The 26,237-nt window shown below is 42.3% G+C and overlaps 1 protein-coding gene across 7 annotated transcripts in view; it reads right to left on the bottom strand.

Annotated features, from left to right (window-relative positions):
* The window catches only part of USP48 (ubiquitin specific peptidase 48), a 96,884-nt gene that overhangs the window by 51,969 nt on the left and 18,678 nt on the right, over nt 1-26,237 (bottom strand). For 4 of the 7 annotated variants that reach the window (XM_047725132.1, XM_047725129.1, XM_047725130.1 and 1 more), the window contains exons 2-9: nt 15,963-16,083; nt 14,418-14,574; nt 9,744-9,871; nt 8,663-8,787; nt 8,056-8,164; nt 5,942-6,075; nt 5,166-5,248; nt 114-293 (exon numbers count right to left, since the gene is read on the bottom strand). In XM_047725132.1, the coding sequence (XP_047581088.1) occupies nt 114-293; nt 5,166-5,248; nt 5,942-6,075; nt 8,056-8,164; nt 8,663-8,787; nt 9,744-9,871; nt 14,418-14,574; nt 15,963-16,083 (1,037 nt within the window). Of the gene's footprint in view, nt 1-113; nt 294-5,165; nt 5,249-5,941; nt 6,076-8,055; nt 8,165-8,662; nt 8,788-9,743; nt 9,872-14,417; nt 14,577-15,962; nt 16,089-26,237 lie in introns of those variants that run through there. The other 3 variants (XM_047725133.1, XM_047725134.1, XM_047725135.1) reach the window with 2 other exon arrangements.

Here is a 26,237-nt window from a genome sequence, read left to right as displayed (position 1 = left end):
CTTGCTAATCCAGAACCCAATCCTGGGTTCCTTAAGATTATCACAAAGATTTCTAGTTAAAACAAAAAAAAAATTTATATTTTAAAAGGGCACTCACAACTTAAAGGTTTTACCTAGATCTTCCTCAATCCCTAGTTGTAATTTCTTCCCCTCCATCTTTTCTATGTCTTCATCGTTAAACTTATACCATTCACCGGACTGTGGATCTTTCACATGGGCAATGTAGTGGCCAGAATATGCACTCACTCCTCTGTGTATAAGGACTGCACTGAGTTCATACACATAGGACCCACCTGGAGAAAGAGAAAGGGAGAAAGTGAAAGACAGTATTTCTTCTTATATCCCGAGTCTGAACTGTAATGATTAAAATTGTTTACACATCTGAGAAAATTCAAAACATGTCACCTAAAACAAAACAAAACAAAAACGTGACACCTAAGATTAAAAAAATTCAGTTTTACAGAGTAATGTAAACACATCTTAAGCAGCTACCGCATTAACTCTCCATTTCCTCTGCAAAATTTACAGATGGAAAGCAAGCTCTGACGTTCTGGGCACCCAGGTCAGGGTTACAAAGCTATTCTGTTGTAGGCCTTGCCCTTCTGCAAGCTAGCTGAGCTATATGCTCTTCCTATTCTTGCCACAAAATTACTTACACAAACTAACCAGATGGAGTGTGAAACTAAAAAGCTATTGATTCAAAAAAAAAAAAAAAGAAGAAAAAGAAGAAGAAGGAGAAAAAGAAAAATGTTTTAGGAACCATTGAAGGTAAGTCATTAAAAAAAATTGCTGTCAAAATAGGTGCAGGGGGGCGCCTGGGTGGCTCAGTGGGTTAAAGCCTCTGCCTTCAGCTCAGGTCATGATCCCAGGGTCCTGGGATCGAGCCCCGCATCGGGCTCTCTGCTCAGCAGGGAGCCTGCTTCTTCCTCTCTCTCTCTGTCTGCCTCTCCGCTTACTTGTGATATCTCTCTGTCAAATTAAAAAAAAAAAAAGAAAAGGTGCAGGCCCAGGTAACTGGAAACAACCAGGAGAGAAAACATGAAAAATCTAGAATGATTCTGCACTCAAATTTCTTTGTAAGTATTTTTAAATTCCCATTTCACTTTAAATAACCAAACACAAGTCACAGCCTATATATTATGCATGTGGTTTATGCAAGAGAAGACTTTACCCATACATCAAGATATCAGCAAATGAATGAATACTGACATTTCCAGATACAAGTTGAAAAAAATCTTTTAATTAGGTACAGTGGGGAAATTACATATGTACTGGAAAACATCACTTCTACACATTAAAAATCAGAAACCAAATGAAAAATTCATTAGCAACCCTACAATATAGACGTAACCACTATTAATACTGTAATAATAAATTAACACTATTCGTTGCCCTATTAATACTGAAACCCGCAGGTTTTTCTAACAAATCATTAACATCTTTCTACATCCTTAAATGTTCTTCTGGAACATATCATAAGGTCTAATACATCGAACCACTCCCATATTGGACATTTAAACCAGTAGCATTTTATTAAAGTTAAACAATAATTACTACCTTTTTGGCAGAATAGTCTTTGTACATACCCTTGACGATCTCATCAGTGTAACTTCCTTCAAGCTGTAAGAAGTGAGTCACAAGGCAGAGCCAATCACTCATTCAACAAACATGCTGCACACTTTTAGGAACACAGGACTATAGCAGCTGAGTAAAAGGAGAAAGTCTCTGCATTCTTTTAGCTCAGTGGGGGATTCAGTAATACAGATTAACACCCACCTGACGACCCTAGCTGAAAATAATTTAAAAAAATACTCAGATACGGACACCTGGGTGGCTCAGTCGGTTGGGTATCTACCTTCAGCTCAGGTACTGGGACGGAGCGCCACACAGGGCTTCCTGCTCAGCAGGGAGTCTACTTCTCCCTCTCCAGCTCTGCACCTCCCCACTGCTCATTCTCGCTCTCACTCCCTCTTGTTCAAATAAAATCTTTACCCCCCCCCCCCCGCAAAAAAAACTCCAGGGGCAATAACCAGCACACAATCGAAGATAACCAAATACAGAAGAAACACGGCAACATTAAAAGAACCCGCCCAGACAGCAAAAATTAGGCTGCATAAAATTCCAACATCAGTCAGGGATTATGAAACTAGGCTTTCTACGTTTCAAGAAATGAGAAGCTTGAAAATCTATTCAAGTAAAAGAAAACCATAGAAAGTGACGCAGATTTGAATCAGAGGAAGTATCAGTACTTACTTTAAGGGTAACTGGACTAACTGATGCAGTTAAAAGATCTAGACCAGAATTCAATTTTTTGGTATAAATCTGAAATTCCTCAATATAAGAAGTCTGAGAGGCAGGCAAATACACAGCTAGGATGGTGTTTTTCTCCAGCTACCTTCAACCATCAGCCAGATGATGGAGCAGAGGAGGGAGACAGTGCAAGACCTTGTCCTGGGTTAGGTTCACCCAGCACCATCCCAGGAGGAAAAAGGGAAACTCAACTATGATGTTTAGGGACGGAAACTTACATTGTGAAACACTAAAGCAAGCAAGCAAGCAAATAAATAAAATTAATAAAAATAACAGAAGAGACTGCCATAAAAGCCAGATTAGAGCCTATGATAGGGGTGGGGCGGGGGAAGGGTCTGTTACTGGGAGGGGCACAAAAGAGACTTTGGGGTCATGGGAAAGTTCTGTTTCTTGAGCTGGATGTTGCTCACGCAGATGTCCACTTTGAAAGAATTCTGCAAGCCATGCATGTTTGTATTTTGGACTCTTATGAATATATTAAATTTTATTATAAAAAGTAGGATAGGGCGCCTGGGTGGCTCAGTGGGTTAAGCCGCTGCCTTCGGCTCAGGTCATGATCTCAGGGTCCTGGGATCGAGTCCCGCATCGGGCTCTCTGCTCAGCAGGGAGCCTGCTTCCCTCTCTCTGTCTCTCTGCCTGCCTCTCTGTCTACTTGTGATCTCTCTCTGTCAAATAAATAAATAAAATCTTTAAAAAAAAAAAAAAAGTAGGATAAATGGGTAGAGCAACATATATGGTGCAGACAATGGCAGGACAAGGAAGAGTGTGCCTGCCCCGCCCCCAACCCTGTGGGTGGTTGTGAGAGGGTGAAGACAAGACCACTGAAGCAGACAAGTAGGAAAGAGCGCCGACAATATGAGTTCCTCATAGTATTTCCTAAGTTAAATGATCACGATAAGCCAAAAAAATAGAAGCAGTAACCACGACTGTATTACCAAGAAACAACACAGACATTTTCATATCACGATACCACTGTTCACCTGAATTTATGCTCATCCATTCATTAGACTAACAACTTCAGAATTCTGGTAGTTTTATTTTAAGATTTATTTATTTGTCAAAGAGAGAGCACAAGCAGAGGGGGAAGCAGGCTCCCCCTCGAGCAAGGAGCCCAATGTGGGACTCAATTCCAGGACCCCGGGGATCATGACCTGAGACGAAGGCAAATGCTTAACCGAATGAGCCACCCAGGCGCCCCTGTTTGTTTCTAATTAAGTAGGCTCCACACCCAATGAAACTCGTGACCCCAAGATCAAGAATCACGCTCTCTGCCCTACACTGGATATAGAGATTTACTCAAAAATAAAATCTTAAGGGTGCCTGGGTGGCTCAGTCAGTTGAGCGTCCAACTCAAGATTCTGGCTCAGGTCATGATCTCAGGGTTTTGGGAATGAACCCCGTGTCTCTCTCTCCCTCCCTTTCTGCCCTTCCCAACCCGTGAAAGCTCTCTCCCTCTAAAAATAAAATCTTTCAAAAATTATTTAAAAACAAAAATAAAATAAAAGCTTATTTACAGGGGCACCTGGGTGGCTCAGTGGGTTAAAGCCCCTGCCTTCGGCTCAGGTCATGATCTCAGGGTCCTGGGATCGAGGCCCGAATCGGGCTCTCTGCTCAGCAGGGAGCCTGCTTCCTCCTCTCTCTCTGCCTGCCTCTCTGCCTACCTGTGATCTCTCTCTCTCTCTGTCAAATAAATAAATAAAATCTTAAAAAAAAAAAAAAAAAAAAGCTTATTACATTTAGTCACCACACTAAGTTTAACTATTTCTACAGGTTTTTTGACCTACCAAGTCTACTTCCTAATCGTCTGGTCTTCCTTACCCTACAAACTGGACAAATACAAAATAAGCTTAGTAACGAAAAGAACTATGCAAAGTCATGCAGTGGAGTCAAGGAAAGTGCTAATTTTACACCTATGTTTCTGGCCCCTGAGACACCACTAGGCTATCAGACATCTCTAATTTCAAACAATTACCTAACAACGTAGGCAGGAAACAAATCACTACATACGGTGAACTACAGTTACGTTCTTTCAGTCAAATAAAACAATGACCAAGTCCAAGAGCAAAGTCTCCAGCTGGTTTCCTCCTCCACCGGGTGCAAATCTGAAACTACGGCACTGATGAAACACAGGTTTTTAAAGCTCATTCCCCAACCTCCCCGATGGCATCTTTCAAAGGTTTTTAGGGCTTGTTTCTATTTTAAGTTGCCTCTAGAAGCTTTTTATGGCAAGAGACAAAAATTATGATAGAATTTCTATATTAGCAATTTAATAAATAGTAAGATCGATCTGAGAAAGGACGGGAAGAGTCCTTCCAGTCAGGGCAAGAGAAAAAGGGCCAAATCCTTTTCTCTTTCAGGCACCATCCTGTGGAGTGAGTTGATGACCACCAAAAGGAAAATGCAGTAAATTACTTCTTCTCAAAACTTTGTCACAGCATAGTTTCCTAGAACTCCTCAGTCATCACAGATAGGAGAATTACAGCATCAATATTGGAATTATGCCACCCAATGGTTTTGATAAAATTTTTTAAAAACCTGGAGGCAGTGCAGACAGACTTAATTTTATGAGGGATTACAGACATGGTATTGACACTAAGGGACCCTGCGTGGGTTCAGAGAGTAAAACACCGTCTCCCCTTTTTATTCTTTTGTAGATATTGATGAACCATGTAATCCCTGTGGTGTACTTACTCATGGAAAATGGAAGTAACATCTCGACTCGCCTAAAAAGCCTTTATTCCCAGACAGAGGTTAGCAAAGTATAGTCATGAAATGCTATTCTGTATGCATCACAAGCTGACCACAAGTTACAGTCTCTGGGCATTATAATTATCACTGCTCGGTAAAAATATTACCTTTATGTTCCACATAAGGCTCCATATCCAAAATTTCTGAGAAGCCAATGTAGGTATTCAGCTTTTTCTTATGTCCAGTTTGCCTAACCAAGAGGAAAGCTAATTATATTTATATTTAAAACAATCATAAAACAATGTATAAGCTCTACCAGCTATTTTAATAAACTCAATGGACCTAGGTAGGTTGCACTCAGCAATCTTGCTCAAAAACTTGTACGATTAGAAGTAACATAATGCTGTCTTATAATTGGTGGGGGAAAAAATAGGCTAAAAATATGAATTTAAAATGTTGATTCCAAACTTACTTTCAGAAGTTTTAATATAATCACAAGAGAGCTACAGATGCTCCCGCTTCATAGAAGTAATGCGCATGTGCGCACATTTCCTTTAATTACACAAAGATATATTCCCATGGGGGTTGGGCAGGTTGGAAGATTGTAATAAGTAGAAATTTACTCTAGTTCTTTTTAAAAAATACAGACATCAAGATAATTCAGTTCTTACCTATGTTTGTTTTCCTTTGCAGTGTTTAATCATTAATAGACTAAAAATAAGGGTTTCCTACTTTCCTAGTTCTTCCTCAGATATGGCTGGCTTCCTTAAGAATTTTGTGATAAAACGAGGCATTACTGGCATTTCAAAAGGGCAGGTCCCAACTACAACTGTCATTCCCAAATCTAGAGTTTCAAATTGGAAAAGCTATTATCTGTCTATGGTAAAATCTGTACACATTAGTCCACGACGAGCAGCAAACACTGCTCCTCATACATATTTACCTGTCGAAGACAAAACGCATCAGCTGTAAGTTCAGGGTGCAGGGAAGGCTCAGGAGCCTGATCTTCCTTGTGGCATTCTGTTTACTTTGACAGTTTTCACAAAAGTATCGATTATCTCCCTCTAATTTTTCTTCCTGATCAGAAATAAGACATTACTTAAAAAAAAATTAGAAGACAAAGCTTTTTTTTAAGTGATCAAATCTCTGATGTACAGCATAATTTCATTTTAAGTAACAGCCCTCGCAACCTGTTGAAGATTGAGCCACTCTAAGTAGTGAAAGACACCCAAGTTAGAAGACACTACTTAGAAGTGATATTAACTTGCATACAGTGATTTAAAATTGTTGGGGCTCTTTCCCAAATGTCTGATTTTTAAAAGTACTTCTCAAAAATAAAAAATCATAAGCACTTGATGCAACCAAATTAATAACAGTGGAAAATAGTGGAAATTACATATGGGCACCAGAATACAGAACTACATATATCATATATACAAAATCATACACAGACACACACACACGAGTCACATACATAATTAAAATTGCTGAATCATGCTGATGAGATAAATTTAAAAGACCTCAGGAAATTCAGTGGTATAGCTTGGTGGTTTCTTCTTAAATTTTTCCTGTTGTGTCCTCTTAACTTACTGGCCGGTCCTTCTGCTCAGTATCATTTGCTAGCTCCTCCTACCTCCCTGAGTTCCTGTGTCTGAACGTCCAAAGACTCGGTCTTTGGTCCTCGTCTCTTAGTCCTGATTTTAACCAGCCCCCAAAACCCTGAACCATACGCCTCAAATCTAACACACCCCAAAGTAAACTCCCAATCCCTCTCCCTAGTCTATTCCTCCCACAGCACTTCCCAGAGCAATTTTGGCAACTCCATCCTACCTGGCACTCAGGCCAAAACTTAGTAATCCTTGACTCCTTCCTTTCTCTCCAGGTCCAGGGAGCAAACTATCAGCTCCACTTTGAAAATATATCGAAAATCCAAACAAGACAGTACCCAGATCTGTCCTGTTCAAACAGATCACAATTCTAAGCTTACTATGCCCCGATGGCATCTCACCACACTCAAAGTCAAGTCTCTGGCCAATGCCCACCAGGCTCTACTGGACATGATCCTCAGTTACCTCTACAACATCCCTCTCCCCTTGCTTTTCCACTTCAGCCATAGTGACCTTGTTGTTCCTCAAACCACCAGGCACTTTGTTGTTTCAAGCTCTGCACTTCTGCCCATTTCCTCCATGGCTCACTCCTTCACCTTCAATCATTTTATTTCTAACAGCAACCAACCCCACTCTCATCCCTACCACATCCTCCGTCCCCTTCCCAGATTTTTCTCCATATTACTTACTCTAGGTGACACACTACATATTTTACTGTCGTCCCCAGTCCCCACACCACCGACATTACAAGGCAAAAGTTTTCGGTTTTGCCCACTAGGATTATCCCCAAACACCAAATCAGTGTGCAGTTAAGCACTCAACCAGTAACTAGCTGAATAATTCAGTAAGGATCTGAAGTAGGCTAAGAGCTGTGCTAAGAAAGGAAGAAAGGCACAAAAATATCTTAAGAAAGGAAGCTATAGCGTAAGCTTGTCTATTATACCATGTGCTTGTTCTCACTTGGTAACAACGGATTCCCCAAGCAGCCTTCCCAACTCAGAAGGAAAGGGAGCCACTCCCGTCCCTCCACATGCATCTACATACACAGCAAGAACAAATCCGGAGTGGAGGGGCTGAAGAATGACCAGAGTGATGTTTTAAAAAAAAAAAAAAAAATGCATTCCACACCTTGTAGTTCTCCTTAAGTGAAAAGGCAATTTAACTGGATGATTGTAGAGCTCAGATTTCCTCAAACACTCCACCACCCCTAATCACCCAAGTTTTAACACAGAACTTTACATGTAAAATAACTGAAAGATCCCCAAATGATTTTAACACACAGCCTGCTTCAGCACTTTAAAATTTAGTTTCTTCCAGATCATTACAGAAACAGACACTTCATATATGAAAAAGGCTATTAAAGAATTTACCCATTAAATCAAAAAACACATTCAGAATAGTATTTAATGGTTAATGAGCAGAAACAATATATACGCCAAAGTTCGAATACCTTCAAAAATTCTGAGATGCAATCTGTTAACTGCTTGTGGCCTTGGATATTTAACTCCAGTTCATAAAACTTTGATAAAAGCTTAGACTCTCTGCCACACTGATTGCAACTGTAATAAAACAGAGCGGTAAAATTAAGATCAGAGTAGAAAAACAATGAAGTTCCATTATATCACACTCTAAAACTCTGGGAAGCATTTATTTTCCCTTGATTTTCGTTCATGGAAATTATTTCCACTATATATTAAAAATAAAAAATGGGAAGTGATTGGTGAGGCATGTAGTTTATGATTAGGAACAATTTCAAGAGGCGTTTTACATTCACTCTCAGTACCCTGCTGGCTCCACTGTCTCTGAGTGCACAGCATCGCCATCCGGTACGCGATGAGAGCTCAATCACACGGGGCGCTCGACATCTGAATGGATTCTTCTGCACTTTTGCATGTCCGCTGTTTATATGTTCCCATGAAAATGAATTACACTACAAATATTACTGGCCCCATGTTGGCCCATGAGAGCCCTAACTTGGAACTGAACTGAAAATGAGATAACGTGTGAGTAACCGTCTCAGAAGACAACGCGCCGTGGGAAAGCTGCCACACACTTACACGGTTACGTAAGCATATTCTCCACAGAACTGCTGCTGGACAATGTTCCGCACATCTGGATTCTTTTGTTTAGACAGAGTGTCTTCCAACAGAGACATAAAGAGCTTTGAAAATTCTTGGGCATCCTACAACACAAGTTTGGGTTAGTAAAAAGAAAAATCGTACCTTGCTTTTCAACTTCGGATACAAACAGCGATAAGCGAGGATGTTCGCGTTTTCAATTTCGCATCTTCAAATAAGGACTGAATTGGTTTGTACCCACGTATGAGTTGTCAGAAATAGGACCAAGGTAAATGGGTAACATGCTGGACAGTTAAATAAATGCTCTAATTCAAAATAGAAAAAAGTTAATTTTGGGGATGCGCCTGGGTGGCTCAGTTGGTTGAAGGACTGCCTTCAGCTCAAGTATGATCCTGGAGTCCCAAGATCGAGTCCCACATTGGGCTCCCTTCTCAGTGAGGAGTCTGCTTCTCCTTCTGACCCTCTCCCCTTCTCATGCTCTCTCTTTCTCTCTCTCTCAAATAAATAAAATCTTTAAAAAAGAAAAGGAAAAAGTTAATTTTTAAGAAGCATTTTACGGGACGCCTGGGTGGCTCAGTTGGTTAAGCGGCTGCCTTCGGCTCAGGTTATGATCCCAGCGTCCTGGGATCGAGTCCCATATTGGGCTCCTTGCTCGGCGGGGAGCCTGCTTCTCCCTCTGCCTGCCACTCTGCCTGCCTGTGTGCCCGCTCTCTGACAAATAAATAAATTTTTAAAAAAATTAAAAAGCATTTTAATTCACTTCCTCCTACAAACATTCTAAAGAACGCTTAGGTACCTTTTTATATTTAAAAAAACTTAAAAGGTTCTGGGGCACCCGGGTGGCTCAGTCAGTTAAGCGTGTCTGGCTCTTGATTTCGGCTCAGGTCATGATCTCAGGGCCGCGCAATCTGGCCCCCAATCGGGCTCCACTTTCAGTGGGCAGTCTGTCTGAGGATTCTCTCGCTTTCCTTTTCCCTCTGCCTCTCACCCCCAACTATGCTCTCTTTTTCACAAATAAATAAATAAACCTTTAAAAAATATAGAATTTAAAGGTTCTTACCTGCTGTTGCCCTGTGTCCAAGCCCAAGGCTTTAACAAATCCCGATGGATCGATGTATCGTCTGTTACTGTTTTGCAACAAGGCAAACAAATACTGAAGATGCTCACAAATTGTCTGAGGCTCATAATCTATTGAAAAAAATATGTTGTTTTTAGCAAAGTGCTACTTTTCTTTAAAATATGTACTTCTTTACATGAAAACATAATTAAGCACCCTTACCTTTATAGAATATTAGTGTTTTATGATTGTTCTAAGAATTTAATAGAAACAAATTAGTAATCACATCTGTTTGGAAGTAAGGAAGCCACCATGGCTACCCATATACATCCCCTAAAGGCAAGAGTTACATGTACATCACAACAGCAACCATGACCATAGTTTTCTAGTTTTCAAATCACCACTGAAATGTTCAGTCCAATATGAAAACCACAGACTGTATTTACCATTCACATAAGATGGCCAAAATTTTAATATAATCTCGTTAATGTAAACTTGCCATGAATTAAGCAAGTGACAGGATTCAAACTGGAATGAATATAATGATGCATTTTAAAATGCTAGAATTTGGGACGCCTGGGTGGCTCAGTTGGTTGGGCGGCTCCCTTTGGCTCAGGTCATGATCCCAGCGTCCTGGGATCGAGTACCACATCGGGCTCCTTGCTCGGCGGGGAACCTGCTTCTCCCTCTGCCTCTGCCTGCCTCTCAGCCTACTTGTGATCTCTCTCTCTCTCTCTTTCTCTCTCTCTCTGACAAATGAATAAAATCTTTAAAAAAAATAAAAAAATTTAAAAAAATAAAATGCTAGAATTTTAGAGTGGCAAGTTTTATTGAGTCGGGAAAGTATCTTAAATAGGAAAAGTGGATCTCAAGAGCCCCCAAAGACTTGAGCATCATCTTCTGTGCAGTCACTACCCTGCTCTGCCCGCTCTGTGACAACACGGATCAGCCAGGCCAACATCTCTCCTTTGCCAGCCCACGCAAGGTTAAGTCTTGCCAGCAGAGGGCACTGGAGGGTCCAGTCATGCCTGCCCCACCAGGCTCCTGCAGTCAACCCTGTTGGGCAGCGTCCTGCAGCGCCTCCTCTGGCAGCCGCCACCGTAGGCCGCCTCCCGTGAGGCACCTCCTCTTGAAAAACCACCATGTGAATGACCTCTTAGGCACCCTCTTAGATGACTTAACAGAGGTTTCTGAGGCCCTGGATTTCCCTGTAGACAGTTTGAAGTCGGGGTCCCTACTGAGGAAGCAGCTCGGCACCTTCTCAGCCATCTAGTGAGCTGGCACAGGGCACTCTCCAGAGGTCCAGATTTCAGGCCGGGGTGGGGTGTGTGTGTGTGAGTGAAGAGTCCTCCTGGGGTGTGCATTTTTGCCCCGAGGGTAGTGGCTGTTCCCTACATCTGCTAGTCCTATAGTTTTTCAAGTCCTCTTTAATTCTTACTAACCACTCCCCCCATTACTCTAATTTCCTATTCTTGGTGAATATTTCATAACATATATAATTGTTAAATCACTATGCTGTATACCTGACAGGTTGTCAACTATAATTAAAAAAACAAAAAAAACCCTTCCCAAAAGCCTCCCAATAATATATGTATGTTTTAAAAATTAAAGTCTATCTTGTAGGATATAAAAACAAATCAGGTCACCTGGCTGGCTCAGTCAGTAGGGCATATGCCCACCTCAGAGTTCAAGCCCCACAGTGGGTGCAGAGACCACTTAACAATAATAAGGCTAAGAAGGAAGCTCCTGCCCCTCCCAAAGCCAAAGCAAGCCAAAGTAAAGGTTTTGAGGCCAAGAAAGCGACGCTGAAAGGTGTCCAAAGTCACACAAAAAAAGAAGATCTGCATGTCACACACATTCCAATGACCCAAGACACAGCATCTCTGAAGGCAGCCTAAATACCCTCGAAAGAGCGCCCCCAGGAGAAGCGAGCTTGATCGCTCTGCCATCAAGTTCTCCCGACTACTGCGTCAGCCATGAAGAAAACAGAAGACAACACCACACTTGTGTTCACTGTGGATGTCAAGACCAACAAGCACCAGATCAAACAGGCCAGGAAGAAGCTCTCTGACACTGATGTGGCCAAGGTCAACACCATGATCAGGTCTGATGCAGGTAAGGCAGCATATGTCCAGCTGGCTCCTCACTGTGATGCTCTGGATGTTGCCAACAACATCAGGATCATCTAAACTGGGTCCAGCTGGCCAAATCGAAATACGAATTCACCATGAAAAACCCTTAATATAGATGTATAAAACAGTAATAATTCCTTATTCTTTCTGTTCAAATTACTGTGTCATTTTTGTCTCCTATTTGGACTCTGAATGGTTTATCTCTTTACTACCAACTGTGACTTTCAGGAAGTCAACATTTCATTTATAAAACAAATGCAAAAATCTTACTTTCTGGGGTGCAAAAAGGTTTTGCAGTCCACTGAAAGGTATTCAGGTAAGTTTAGGCCTACTCCAACTCTCTTATCTTACAGGTTAGATACTTCATACTTACTAATTCCAAAGTAACTCCTCTTCTGGGACACCTGAGTGGCTTAGTTGGTTGAGGCTACAACTCTTGATTTTGGCTCTTGGGGTCCTAAGATTGAGCCCCGAGGCTGGCTCTGCACTTAGCATGAAGTCTGCCTGAAAACCTTTCTCTCTCCCTGCTCCTCTCTCTACTCTTGCACGTTCTCACTCTCAAAATTAAGAAATAATAAAGTAACTTCTCCTCTGCTATCTTTCCTTAAAAAAAAAAAAAAAAAAAAAAAAAGATTTTAGACAAAGTGAGAGAGACGGAGCATGGGCAGGAGGGGCAGAGGGGTGGGGAGAGAATCTCAAGCTGACTTCAAGCTAAGCATGGAAACTGATGTGGGGCTTGATTTCATGAGCCTGAGATCACAACCTGAGCAAAAACCAAGAGGCAGAAGCTTAACCAACTGCACACCCCTCCAGGTGCCCCAGCTTTCCTATCTGTAAAATAAGGGAGTGACTAAACTAGAAGCAGAACCCAGATCCCATCATATCCAACACAAAGCCTTTGCACTCCTTTTACCATGCCTATTAAAATAGCAGCAGAAATGTACACTCTCATCAGAGACCAGGTGAGGAACAACTCTGGTAAAATATAAAAATTCCTGTACTTAGAAATTAAAAACAAAACAAAACAAAACCCACACATTTTTTTTTTAGGATAATGTTAAAGCCACAATACCCAAAAGAGGCCATGACACATCATTTTATAAAACAGAAATTTAGTTTTCGCTTGTTATGAAATGGTCATCTCACTGGTAAATTTATTCTTTAGCAAGATAATGCTAAAAATAAAAAAGAACCATTTTACATTAACCATCCTTTATATATAATATTACTTTAAATACTTAATACACTATTAATCTAAATTTAAATATTCAGAACTATAAAAATAAAGCTTTGGGGAAATAATCTTAAGAATTTGTAAGGGAGGGGTGGGAAAAGAATTTTTTTTAAGCCCTGTGGGTTTTTTTTTTCTTTTCTTATTTTAAGTAGGCTCCATGCCCAACGTGGGGATCTAACTCAACAACCTCGAGATCAAGAATCACATGCTCTACCAACTGAGCCAGCCAGGTTGCCCCTTAAGCACTGTGTTTTGAAGCAAAGATTACTGTTAACGAGGACCAAGACTCTAAAGCAATACCCAGTGCAAGGCTGCCAGAAGATACCAGGCTTACAAATCCTCTATTCCCTCTCAGAGTCAAAGACATGAGCATGTGCCCAAACCAGATCACATAAAACACAGCACAAGATTTACAGGTGGGAGCAAGAGTCGAAGTTCCCAACTTGGAGCTCTCAGACCTATGTAATCTCAGACATACACTGCCCTCCAACCCCCAGCTTTGAGAAGGAGAAAAATCTGGTCTGTTCCATGAAAGTTCCATCTTAAAGCCTCTAGTAGTCCATCTCTAAATAGAAAATAGTATCAATCAGGAATAATCATCCACATACTGTACATGAAATAAACTAAGTAATTCCAGTAGGAAGTTTGAAACTGATTCTGTCTAAAAACCCTAAATGGGGGCACCTGGGTGGCTCAGGGTCCTGGGATCAAGCCCCACATTGGGCTCTCTGCTCAGCAGGAGGCCTGCTTCTCCCTCTCCCTGCCTCTCTGCCTACTTGTGATCTTTCTGTCTCTGAGTCAAAAACAAAACAAAACAAAAAAACCCTAAATGACTGTAGCTGCTATTGGTGACTGATTTTGTCAAGGTTAGTAAATTCAACCTTAAATTTAGAGGGTATCAATGAAGCTGGTGTATTTGGGGATCAGGACAAAAGATTGCTTGAGGTTACAATGAAGTATTAAGTCTCCCAAGCTAGGGAAAAAAGTAATGCTGTCTGCTTTATTGACTTGATTTTTATCAATTGCTACAAATTAATGGGCAACAATCTCGGTGTATTACATGGAGAAACTGTAGATGTAATCTAGAAGAATAATCAAATGGATTTCCTTCACTTGAATATGAGCCATTTCAGTGCCTAAATAATAAATTTACAGAAAAAAAGGAACGTTCTGAATCCTGACAATGTTTACAAAGGACCGCCTACCATGCCCGGCACATAACAAGTCCTCAGAAGTTAGTTTCCTGAGTTTGCAGAGTTCTAGCTGGCAACACGCTGTGAAGGAAGCCAGCCCCACACCCACCCCACTAACCTTTCTCTTCTTGGATACCATCTCCCATCATGTAGTCGTTACAGGTACTTGGACACAAGTATAGTGCTTGCCGCAGCTCCAAGTTGAGAAACCATACTTGAAGAAATGTGTTGACGTAACATGTAGCGCCAAGGTTAGTGAGGCCCACAAATGAGTTCTACAAAAATACAAAATTTGCAATTACAAAATCAATTTCCCTTTACACAAAAAAAGTACAAGAGGAATTATTTTTTAAATTTCAGATAAAAAAATCTGTTACCACCACCAACCAACATGGCATAACCACATAAGGCTCTCTTGGCCACAAGTACTTTCATGAAAGCCTCATCTAAGTTGGCTACAGAAGTGGAGAAGACATAGGACAGCTCATCCCTGGTCTTCTGGTCTTCTCTGGCCCCTTACATCTAAAATTAAAACGACAGGCTCCAGGCCAGATCCGTTCTGAGCCTGTGTACATGGGGTATTCATTTGCTATAATTCTAAAACTGTCAACATTAGGACAACGACAAAGTAAAATGTCCACAAAAGTTCCTTTCTATCATATAGATCAGGGAGAAATGGAGCAGGGGGAACTGGCTACATACAACTTTTTCCAAAAACTGCAGATGCCTGAACTTAAAAAGAATCATTCTTTTTAATACACGAAATATCTATATAGCTATACTGTGAACACCAGGCTTTTTGCTTAGAAAATCTTAATGTGTATTTTTAAAAAGTAAAACTACTGGTTACACATACAATATATAAAAATACAAGCCCAAGGGGTGCCTGGGTAGCTCAGTGGGTTAAGCTTCTACGTTCGGCCCAGGTCATGATCTCAGGGTTTTGGGATCGAGCCCCGCATCGGGCTCTCTGCTCAGCAGGGAGCCTGCATCTCTCTCTTTCTCTGCCTGCCTCTCTGCCTACTTATGATCTCTTTCTCTGTGTCAAATAAATAAATAAATAAAATCTTATTTAAAAAAAAAAAAAAACAAAAAAAAACACCCCACCAAGAAAGCATGGTAATAGCACTATGGGAGCTTGTTTACTTGCTTTACCACTTCCTTTAAAGAGACTTTTTTTTAAAAGATTTTATTTATTTATTTGACAGACAGAGATCACAAGCAGGCAGAGAGGCAGGCAGAGAGAGAGTGGGGGAAGCAGGTCCCTGCTAAGCAGAGAGCCTGATACGGGCTCGATCCCAGGACCCTGGGATCATGACCTGAGCCGAAAGCAGAGGCTTTAACAACCCACTGAGCCACCCAGGCGCCCCTAAAGAGGCATTTAAAAACAAGTTCAAAATAAAACGCACAATATGAAAGCCAACACAGAATCAGCATTTAAACTACAACCATCCTCTGAAGGCTTACTGGATTACATGGCCTCCTGACTTTAAAATTACCATTAAGAACTGTCCCAATTCAAGCAGTTTAAGTTCCACTGCTTATCCTCAAGCTGCAATGGGCTCCCCCAAACCAGTAATAGTTTCTGATTACAGATCCGAAACAAAACAACAAAAACCCAGAGGAATACCCCATAGTGATCACTTTAAAAAGGATGGCTTACCTTTTTTCTCCTCTCACAGTTGGGATCATCAATGTTATGGAAACTATTTTCATCTATTTCTCCTAACCAAATATGCTCGCCAATGCCAACCAAGCAATTCGGATTTCCTTTGCAGTTTCGTCTACAAAAAAATGATTATTTGATTAAGAAATGCCATAGTTCCATAAGAAACGTGGATTAAAGCTATAATGGCATACCAGGTTTCATCTATTTCTCATCTATAAATGAGGAGAATGGAGAAGATGAAACACCAAGTTCAATCTGTGAGGCTGTGGGAAAAAAAAAAACTCATTTACTGCTGAGAGAATTCAAACTGGCCGGACTTTCAGGGAAAGGACTTTTGCAATCTCTAACGAAACTACACACACAGCTTCCTTTAAACCCAGGAAATTCATTTCTAAGAACTTACCCTGAAGATACACCTCTGAGAGTACAGATAAATCTGCACAAATAACACCTCGGTTACTCATTACAGCACTGTTTGTAGCTGTGAAAACACTGGAAAGCTGAAGGAGCCAACAGGGGACATGGTACCTTGGCCCCACAGAGTCCTAGGAGACCGAACAGGAAAACCACAGTACAGACCTCTACGGATGGATGTAGAGTCTGTTTTAGGATGTATGATTAAGGGAGCAATGCGCAAAACAGTATCTATAGTATGCTATTTCTTGTGTAAGAAAGATGGGGGAATAAGAAAATACACGTGTAGGGGTGCCTGGGTGGCTCAGTGGGTTAAAGCCTCTGCCTTCAGCTCAGGTCATGATCCCAGGGTCCTGGGATCGAGCCCCACATCGGGCTCTCTGCTGAGTGAGGAGCCTGCTTCCCTTCCTCTCTCTGCCTGCCTCTCTGCCTCCTTGTGATCTCTCTCTGTCAAATAAATAAACAAACTCTTTAAAAAAGAAAAAAAAAAAGAAAATACACGTATATCTGCTCATCTGAACACAATGAAGCCAAAAGGTTAAGCCAGAGGCCAATAAAAGTGGTTACCTTCGGAACACGAGTGGGGATGAGGGTAAAAACTGGAGGGGTGTATGACACTTTTCTGAATATACTGTTCCATACACTGCTGAACTGGGGGGCCTCTGTGAATGTGACACACGTGTACACACACACACACACATGTAAGGATGGGGAGGGGGACCCTAAATCCAACACAAACACATTTCAATTAAATAACGTATCCACAATGGAGGGAAGGAGGGTGAGGAACTAAGCCAAGGAACCTGAATGCAGTTACTAGCAAGCTCTCGTAGTAGTATCCTCAGGCTAAAGATAAAAGGTAGAAATACCAAAACTTAATGACTTCCTTTTCGTAACAATTCTAAAAAACCAATTTCCTTATATTCTATATTTAAACAAATAAGGAAATATATTGGGGATAAAGGAAACCAAGGTTCAGAAAGTTACAAAGAGAAAGAGAGGAAGAAGAAAATGAAGCCTGAAGTACTGGGTCAGGAGTAACAGACATAAACCTAAACTTGCAGGTAGACTAGGGTTGCCAGATAAACCACAGAACAGTAGTTACTTGAATTTCAGATAAATAATAAATTTATATCAAAAAATATTTGTCGGGGCGCCTGGGTGGCTCAGTGGGTTAAGTCGCTGCCTTCGGCTCAGGTCATGATCCCAGGTCCTGGGTTCGAGCCCCACATCGGGCTTTCTGCTCAGCAGGGAGCCTGCTTCCTCCTCTCTCTCTGCCTGCCTCTCTGCCTACTTGTGATTTCTCTCTGTCAAATAAATAAATAAAATCTTTAAAAAAAAAAAAATTTGTCGAAGGGCGCCTCCATGGCTCAGTAGAGTAAAGGTCTGCCTTTGGCTCAGTTCATGATCCTGGAGTCACATCCGGTTCCCTGTCTGCTTCTCCCTCTGCCTCTGTCCCTCTCCATGCTCCTTCTGTCTTTCTGTCTCATGAATAAATAAATACAATCTTAAAAAAAAAAAAAAAAAAAAAAAAGAAAAAGAAAACATTGCTTGGGATGCCTGGGTGGCTCCATCAGTTAAGTGGCTACTTTTGGCTCAGGTCATGATCCCAGCGTCCTGGGATCCAGCCCCACATCAGGCTCCTTGGTCGGCAGGGAGCCTGCTTCTCTCTCTGCAGGCCACTCCCCATGCTTGTGTGCCTCTCTCTCTGATTAAAAAAAAAAAAAAAAAAAAAAAGATTGCTATTGAAGAAAATAAAAATATTTGTTGTCTAAAATTTAAATGTAATTAATGGCCTTTTATCAGCTGAGGGTGTATAAGCAATTGTGTGAGCACTCCTAGCAACCAGGCCTTTATTTCTAAGTATGCCCCACTCAAAGAACCCAGGGCTCCTGGGAAAAACAGCTGATTCCATGCCGGCTGGACAGATGAACATGGACCATCTATCTTGCTATGCCCCCCACATAAGGATGTACTCACAGGATGATGGGGGACACGTTTAAAGGACAGTTTGAGGGGGGACTCTCTGTGGCAAAATCAGAAACAGTGAGAGGCAAATTAATGATAGGATTATGATCTACTGAGTAAACAGGAACTCACAGTGAAACGGATGAATGGGGAATGGGAAAGTCCTTCCTTAGAGAAAAAAGTCAACTGTCAAAGTAGAAGAAAATTAGAAAACCAGCATTAGGCATCCATCAGATTAATGCAAGAATCAAGCAAGCATCATCGATGGATGCTAGCAGAGGCAAGACTGTCGAGTGGAATGTAGGGGAGTAATGAAATATCTACATACTCTCAAAGTATCTTAGCACAGGAGGTCCATGAATTATGAAAGGAAAGACAGTAACTTTCAGTGAAGACAGCTGGCCAACACTTCACCAAAAGATCAGTTATAGTGGTGGGTCCCTGCTGCTATGATGGACGGAGTTCACTTGTGTGATGGTCCGGCCGACGCAACAGCCTCAATCTAATCATGAGGCAGCATCACACAAACCCACCTTGATGAGCTTTCTACATTCCAAAAACATCAATGTCATGAAATGAAGACTGAACGGTCCTTTCAGATTGAAAAAGACTAAAGAGACAACTGGCTGCAGCACACAAGCTTGGATTTTCTTTTGCCACAAAAGACCTATACGTTCTGAATGCTTCAGAAGCTTAGCTAAAGCTTTATAGATAGCAGTGAAAGACTGGAAAACATCATCAATGTCCATCAAGAATGAACAGATAGGAGCACCTGAGTGGCTCAGTGGACTGAGCCTCTCCCTTTGGCTCAGGTCATGATCTCAGGGTCCTGGGATCGAGCCCCGCATTATGCTCTCTGCTCAGAAGGGAGCCTGCTTCCCTTCTCTCTGCCTACTTGTGATCTCTATGTCAAATAAATAAAATCTTTTAGAAAAATCATTCTTCTTTGGACAAAAATAATTTTTCTCTTCTAGCGAAAGAAGATACAAAGAAACAAAACAAAAAACAGGACTCAGAATCAGGAGAATAACCTACAATCTTTTCCTTGAAGCAGGGTAAGGATTTACTAAGAAGATCCTTTTAACAAGAAAATGGCAGCAAGGGATGCCTGAGTGGCTCAGTCGGTTAAGTATCTGCCTTCAACCTGGGTCATGATCTTGGGGTCCTGGGATGGAGTGCCCTATTGGGCTCCTTGCTCGTCAGGGAGCCTGCTTCTCCCTCTACCTCTCCCAAGCTCCCCCCAACCCCGCTTATGCTGACAAGTAAAAAAATAAATAAATAAATGAAAAAGACAGATAGCAGCACTGAACTCAGGTTCCTTACGATGGAAAAGACAGTACTGCCAGCTGGAGTAAAAACATACCTCTCAATACCAATAGGTACTCATTCTTTCAAATCTGCTTTCTGAAATGTCAAATCTCCTTTGTTCCTTCTGCTCTTGAACAGGAAAGTGCTAAGACTTTTTCACAGGATTTGACTGTGGGGACAAGCAGCACTCTCCTATGACTTCCACCCACACCTCATTCTCAGAAGATGGTTCTTTTTTTTTTTTTTTTTAAGATTTTATTTCTTTATTTGACAGAGAGAGAGAGAGAGAGAGAGCACAAGCAGGGGGAGCAGCACAGGGAGAGGGAGAAGCAGGGTCCCCACCCAGCAGGGAGCCTGATGCCCATGGGACTCAATCCCAAGACCCTGGGATCATGACCTGAGCTGAAGGCAGAGGCTTAACACACTGAGCCACCCAGGAGCCCCTCAGGAGATGGTTCTTGTGGAACCATTTGGATTTTACTCTCCTGTTCCCAAAAGCAAAAGAGAAACATGAAAGTAGGCTCTTTGGGGTGCCTGGCTGGCTCAGTCAGAGAAGCATGTGACTCCTGATCTCGGGGACATGAGGTTGAGCCTCATCTTGGGCACAGAATTTACTGAAAATAAATAATTTTTTAAAAACACCTTCATTTGCCTCCAGAATCAACTACATCTACCTATCTCTCCAGGCTAAACACCCTTCCTTCTCTCTCCCAGTCTCTCTCTCTCTGGTCATTCTGAACTTTAAAAAAAAAAAAAGGGGGGGGGCGCCTGGGTGGCTCAGTGGGTTAAGCCGCTGCCTTCGGCTCAGGTCATGATCTCAGGGTCCTGGGATCGAGCCCCGTGTCGGGCTCTCTGCTCGGCAGGGAGCCTGCTTCCTCCTCTCTCTCTGCCTGCCTCTCTGCCTGCTTGTGATCTCTCTCTGTCAAATAAATAAATAAAATCTTTAAAAAAAAAAATACTCTCTCCTTGTCCCCACTGCCCCCTACCAACCCCAAATCTTGTACACTCAACTTGGTCCAAGTTGGCTCCAGCTACGGCCTAAAAATTTCATAAAACAGGGTTTAACTTTGAAAAGACTTCCAAAACTGATGTGAGAAGTTGAAAGCAATTTCATTAATTGCCTCTAGAGTGCTGGCATTGTTTTTTGTTTGCACACGTCTTCCTAAATTAATTGCCGGCCAAATATTACTCAATTAAGTGTTCGGTCAGCTAGAACACCATCACCGAGTAGATGAGATGAAGCAGGGATAAGGCACCAGCCCCAGGCAGAACCCATGCATTACAGGTCTCTAGAGCCACACTTCCAGGTAAGAGCCAATGGCAGTGCTATGCAATAAAAGCATTTAAGCTAATGGATTAAAGTTTTCCACACAGTGGCTAAGCCTTCTACACAGGAGCCCAGCATTTTGTTTGTTCTCTTGTTTGGAGAAGCACAGAATCTATTTAAGAGGCATAAATCATGAAAACATTTCTAATTACAAGCTATAACTCCCAAGCCAACCTAACCAACAGAGGAGAACACCAACACAGAAGCAAGACACCCTACAGAAGAGAACCTCTCCCATTCATCACTCTCCAGTGCCCTGAACATCACTTTATTCACGGGAGGAGTAGCCATGGCTGTCAGGTATCATCTCTCATCATGTTTGTACCAGTTTTCTAATAGCAGAAAAGTGTTTCTGCACACTTATTTCTGTCAAAGTGTAAAAAGAAATCAAGAAGGCTAAGTGTTCTAAGATAAAGGACAGGCACACATGTCTGCATAGAAAGACAACCTGTTTACCCAAGCCAGCTTGACCCATTTATATCACCTACTTGGCCAAAGAAACTACTGCTTAGAAATCAAGTAACTCTTTTTACACATCACAAGTGTCCCTGATTTAATCTGATGAAGTGATGCCACTCAGCTTCTCTGAAATAGAAACTTCTACAACCTTGTAACAAACTGTATCTTCTACCTACTCCCCACAAGTCTTCTTCCCAGAAATCCTTCCTTCTACCTACAGGGCGATCAGAGAACCAAATCACAAAAACAAGCCCGAAGAGCAGTCAGCCTGGTTCTTCCTCCGCCTGGCTGGCTCAGTCGGCAGAGCATGAAATTTGATCTCAGGTTGTGAGTTCGAGCCCCAGACTAGGTCTAGAGATTTTCAAAAGGGGGTGGGGGCCTGGATAGCTCCATTGGTTAAGCGACGGCCTTCGGCTCAGGTCATGATCCTGGAGTCTTGGGACTGAGTCCGGCATTGGGCTCCCTGCTCAGCAGGGAGTCTGCTTCTCCCTCTGACCCTCTCCCCTCTCATGCTCTCTCTCACAAGTAAATAAAATCTTTAAAAAAAAAAAGTGTTTATGTGGCAGATGTCTACTACTGTGTTATTTATTGTATGTGCCAAGTTTCCTCTCTCATCTACCCCTGCCCTATAGGCCCTTTAGGCCCTTTTTCTGAGAACAAACTTCCTCAGGTCCTGTGGTTCTAGAAAAGGACTTCAACTACCTCCATTTTGACCCTGAACTTTATAATTGGGAAATCCTTTCCATCTTATCTCTTTATCTCAGGCAAAAGATCTCAGGGGCAAAGCATCCCCCAATAGCCCCATTCTCTTACCCAAGGAATAAGAACTTCCCAAGGCCAGCAAAACCTCACTCATGACAATGGACTTCACCTTCATTGCCCACCTGCAGGTACCCAGCAATCTCTGCCTCACATTTTCCTTATATAAATCTGGAAGTATTTTTGGTATGTGGTAGACAGTCTCTGAGACCCTAGTCCCCCATCTTCCCGATGCTGGCCTCACTAAAATAAATTCCTTTCCCGTTTCACCACCCCTGTGTCTCTGCCTTTGCATTTTGTCAGTGGTGAGTGCCCAAGCCTGGCCTGTCTGGGAACCCTGGAGCCAGGCACTCTTGCCCGCCCCCCCCACCCCCGCCCTGGCTACACTAGCAAGAGCTGCTAAGGTGCAGCCCCAATCGGTCACCGAAACACAAAAATCTCACAAGATCTTTCAAAGTGAGGGATGTGGGGAAAAACAACATTAGTACCTCTTAGGTGGCAGGAGACACTTCTGGATGGTGTGGGACTTGGAAAACTCAGCTGTCTAGGAAGCAATCAACATGCTGATTTGCACGAGAAGCAGAAACAGATGGAGGTTCCAGACACACTCCCTGGCCCACCTATGTCCCTGCCTTATCCATGACTTACTTGTTTAAACTTCCCTGAATTTTAAAAACAAAAAAACCCTCCTGAAAAAAAAAATTTTTTTTTAAAGATTTTATTTATTTATTTGACAGAGAGAGATCACAAGTAGAGAGGCAGGCAGAGAGAGAGAGAGAGGGAAGCAGGCTCCCTGCTGAGCAGAGAGCCCGATGTGGGACTCGATCCCAGGACCCTGAGATCATGACCTGAGCCGAAGGCAACGGCTTAACCCACTGAGCCACCCAGGCGCCCCTGAAAAATTTTTTTTAAAGATTTTATTTGACAGAGAGAGGACAGCAAGAGAGGGAACACAAGCAGGGGGAGTGGGAGAGGGAGAAGCAGGCTTCCCGCTGAGCAGGGAGCCCAATGTGGGGCTCAGCCCCAGGACCCTGGGATCATGACCTGAGCTGAAGGCAGAAGCTTAACGACTGAGCCACCCAGGTGCCCACCTCTTGAAAGTTCTTAACTGAGCCATTTTTCTTATGGCTATGCTAGTTCCAAGTTCCTATCACATGTGTCAAGGAGTAACAAATATCAACTAAAGTTTTTCCTATTACCAACACTTCAAAAAAGCCACTTCAGTCTCTCTTGGGCCTTTTTCTTTTCTTTTTTAAAGATTTTATTTATTTATTTGACAGAGAGAGAGAGAGAGAGAGCAAGAGAGGTAACACAAGCAGGGGGAGGGGGAGAAGGAGAAGCAGGCTTCCCGCCGAGCAGGGAGCTCGCCCCATGCAGAGCTCAATTCCAGGACTGGGATAATGACCCAAGCCTAAGGCAGACACCCAATGACTGCGAAACCCAGGCACCCCTCTGGACCTAATTCTTAAAGTGGCTGTCTCCTCCTCTAAACTTTCTTACAGGACTAGTTAACAAACACAGGGAAACACTCCAATCCAAAGAAATGCAAAGTTAAAATAGTCATGAAAGAGATCTTCTTCTATCCAATCAGCAAAAACTCCCCAGTGACGAACCAAGGTAAAGTGAGAGCCATTGTGCACTCACTGCCAATGCGCTGAATAACAAAACACACGCCTTTGGAAAAACATGAAAATGGCTCAAAATATTAAATGACATCAACATTTTCCTTCAATAATTCTACTCCTGGGCATATATTCACAGAATACACAACACTGTGGTAATGAAACAACGATGAATCCCAATGGGTACGTTTTCCAGAACCTTGTGATAGAAGAACACCAAGCGGCTGAAGTGGTAGACAAGGGACAGGTTCCAAAATGTTTGGTATGACATGCTAAGCAGCTGGGACACGACTCGCCAGCAAAACACCTTGGCAGCAGTCCCAGTGGAGGATGACGTCCTCAACCACTTTAGCAGCAATGAGAATGCAAGAAAGCTGAATTCAAGTTTATCAATGAGAGAAAATCAACAGGACCTGGGGACCCCTTAGATGGTGGGGGAAAGAAGGGAAGAAGGGGGCGCCTGGGTAGCTCAATCAGTTAAATGTCTGTCTTAGGCTCAGTCCATGATCCCAGGGCCTGAGATCAAGCCCCTCGGGATCCCTGGCTCAACCGGGAGCCTGCTTCTTCCTCTCCCTCTGCCCCTCCCCCTGCCTGTGCTCGGCAAATAAATAAACAAAATATTTTTAGAAAAGCTTGGGGGGGGGGTCCTGCAGTGATGCCCAAAGCTGTAAAGAATGAAAACTTTCCATAAATCAAAAACTGTTTGGCTGGGGACTGGAAAAACAACAGGATAGGTATCTTGGGTACAAACCACTGACTTTCTCTCATACTAAACATAGTAAGAGATCAAAGTTTGAGCTGTTCTGACAGATCTCCAAGGATCTGTCATTTAAGAGTATCTTCCAACAAAATGGAAAAAATTTACAGCCAGTGATTTCATAATTGTTATGCAGCTGAAAAAAATTATTTGACTCCAACCCCAGCAGTCATTTAAAATAGCTATTCCTGGGGCACCTGGGTGGCTCAGTGGGTTAAGCCTCTGCCTTTGGCTCAGGTCATGATCTCAGGGTCCTGGGATCTAGCCCCACATCAGGCTCTCTGCTCAGTGGGGAGCCTGCTTCCCCCTCTCTCTCTGCCTCTCTGCCTACTTGTGATCTCTCTCTGCCAAATAAATAAAAAATCTTAAAAAAAATAAAATAAAATAAAATAGCTATTCCTTTGCTGTTCCTCATAATCTTTTAGTTCCTTAGCTCTTAGGAACATCACTTCACACAGACTGCCCAGGCTTGCTAACTTCCTTCCCTGCTTCAAGTGAAGATCAGACTACACCGAGAAACTTCGACTAATGCATCACAAACCTTCTGAAAAACAATCTGATTACACGTATAAGACTTACTGGCCTTCACATCCTTCGACCCAGAACTACCATTTTCAAGAACGCATCCTAAGCACAGATGTCAACAAACACTTTCAAAGATAATCATCACTATTTAGACACAAGCTACTTGCCCAATCACAGGAAAGTCACCAGTGTTGTTTACAACAGAAAACTGTTTCGAAACAAGCTACCTGCCCAACCACAGGGACAATGTTAAAGGGGAGGCAGCAGAGTGCCGTGATGGAATACTACGCAGCCATTACAACTCTTTTCCGACAATAATCTGAGACTTGTGACCTTGTTCCAGACAGAATTCTAAATAAACAGGATACAAAGTTATCCATTACGACTCTAATTTTTCCAAGGGGAAGGAGTGATGTTTCAATGTTTTTTTTTTAAACAGTTTTTGAGGGGTGCCTGGGTGGCTCAGTGGGTTGGGCCTCTGCCTTCAGGTCAGGTCATGATCTTAGGGTCCTGGGATCAAGCCCTGCATCTGGCTCTCTGCTCAGCGGGGAGCCTGTTTACCCCCCCACTCTGTGCCTACTTGTGATCTCTTTCTGTGAGTCAAATAAATAAATAAAATCTTAAAGGAAAAAAAAAAGTTTTTGCAAAAAGTAATCACAAGGGAAATTACAAAATACTTTGAAATGTACCAAAAATTGTGAGATGCAGCTCAATTAGTGGTTAGAGGGGGAATTTCTAGCATTCAATGTTTAGACAGACTGATCAATCAGTATTTTAAAAAACCAGCCTCTGGGGGCGCCTGGGTGGCTCAGTGGATTGGAGCCTCTGCCTTCGGCTCGGGTCATGATCCCAGGGTCCTGGGATCGAGCCCCGCATCGGGCTCTCTGCTCAACAGAGAGTCTGCTTCCTCCTATCTCTCTCTGCCTGCTTCTCTGCCTACTTGTGATCTCTGTCAAATAAATAAATAAAATCTTTAAAACAAAAAAAAAAAACAGCCTCTGGGGTCCTTGGCGGTCTCAGACGGTAGAGCACATGACTCTTGATCGCAGGTTGGTAGTATGAGGCCCATGTGTGGGGTATTAGTTTACTTAAAATAAAGAAAAAAAAAAAAAAAAAGCAAATAAAAGCCA

The sequence above is a fragment of the Lutra lutra genome, chromosome 4 (assembly GCF_902655055.1).
Source record: "Lutra lutra chromosome 4, mLutLut1.2, whole genome shotgun sequence".
NCBI lineage: Eukaryota > Metazoa > Chordata > Mammalia > Carnivora > Mustelidae > Lutra > Lutra lutra.
The sequence above is the reverse complement of the archived record's forward strand: the minus strand, read 5'-3'. Positions and strand labels throughout refer to the sequence as shown.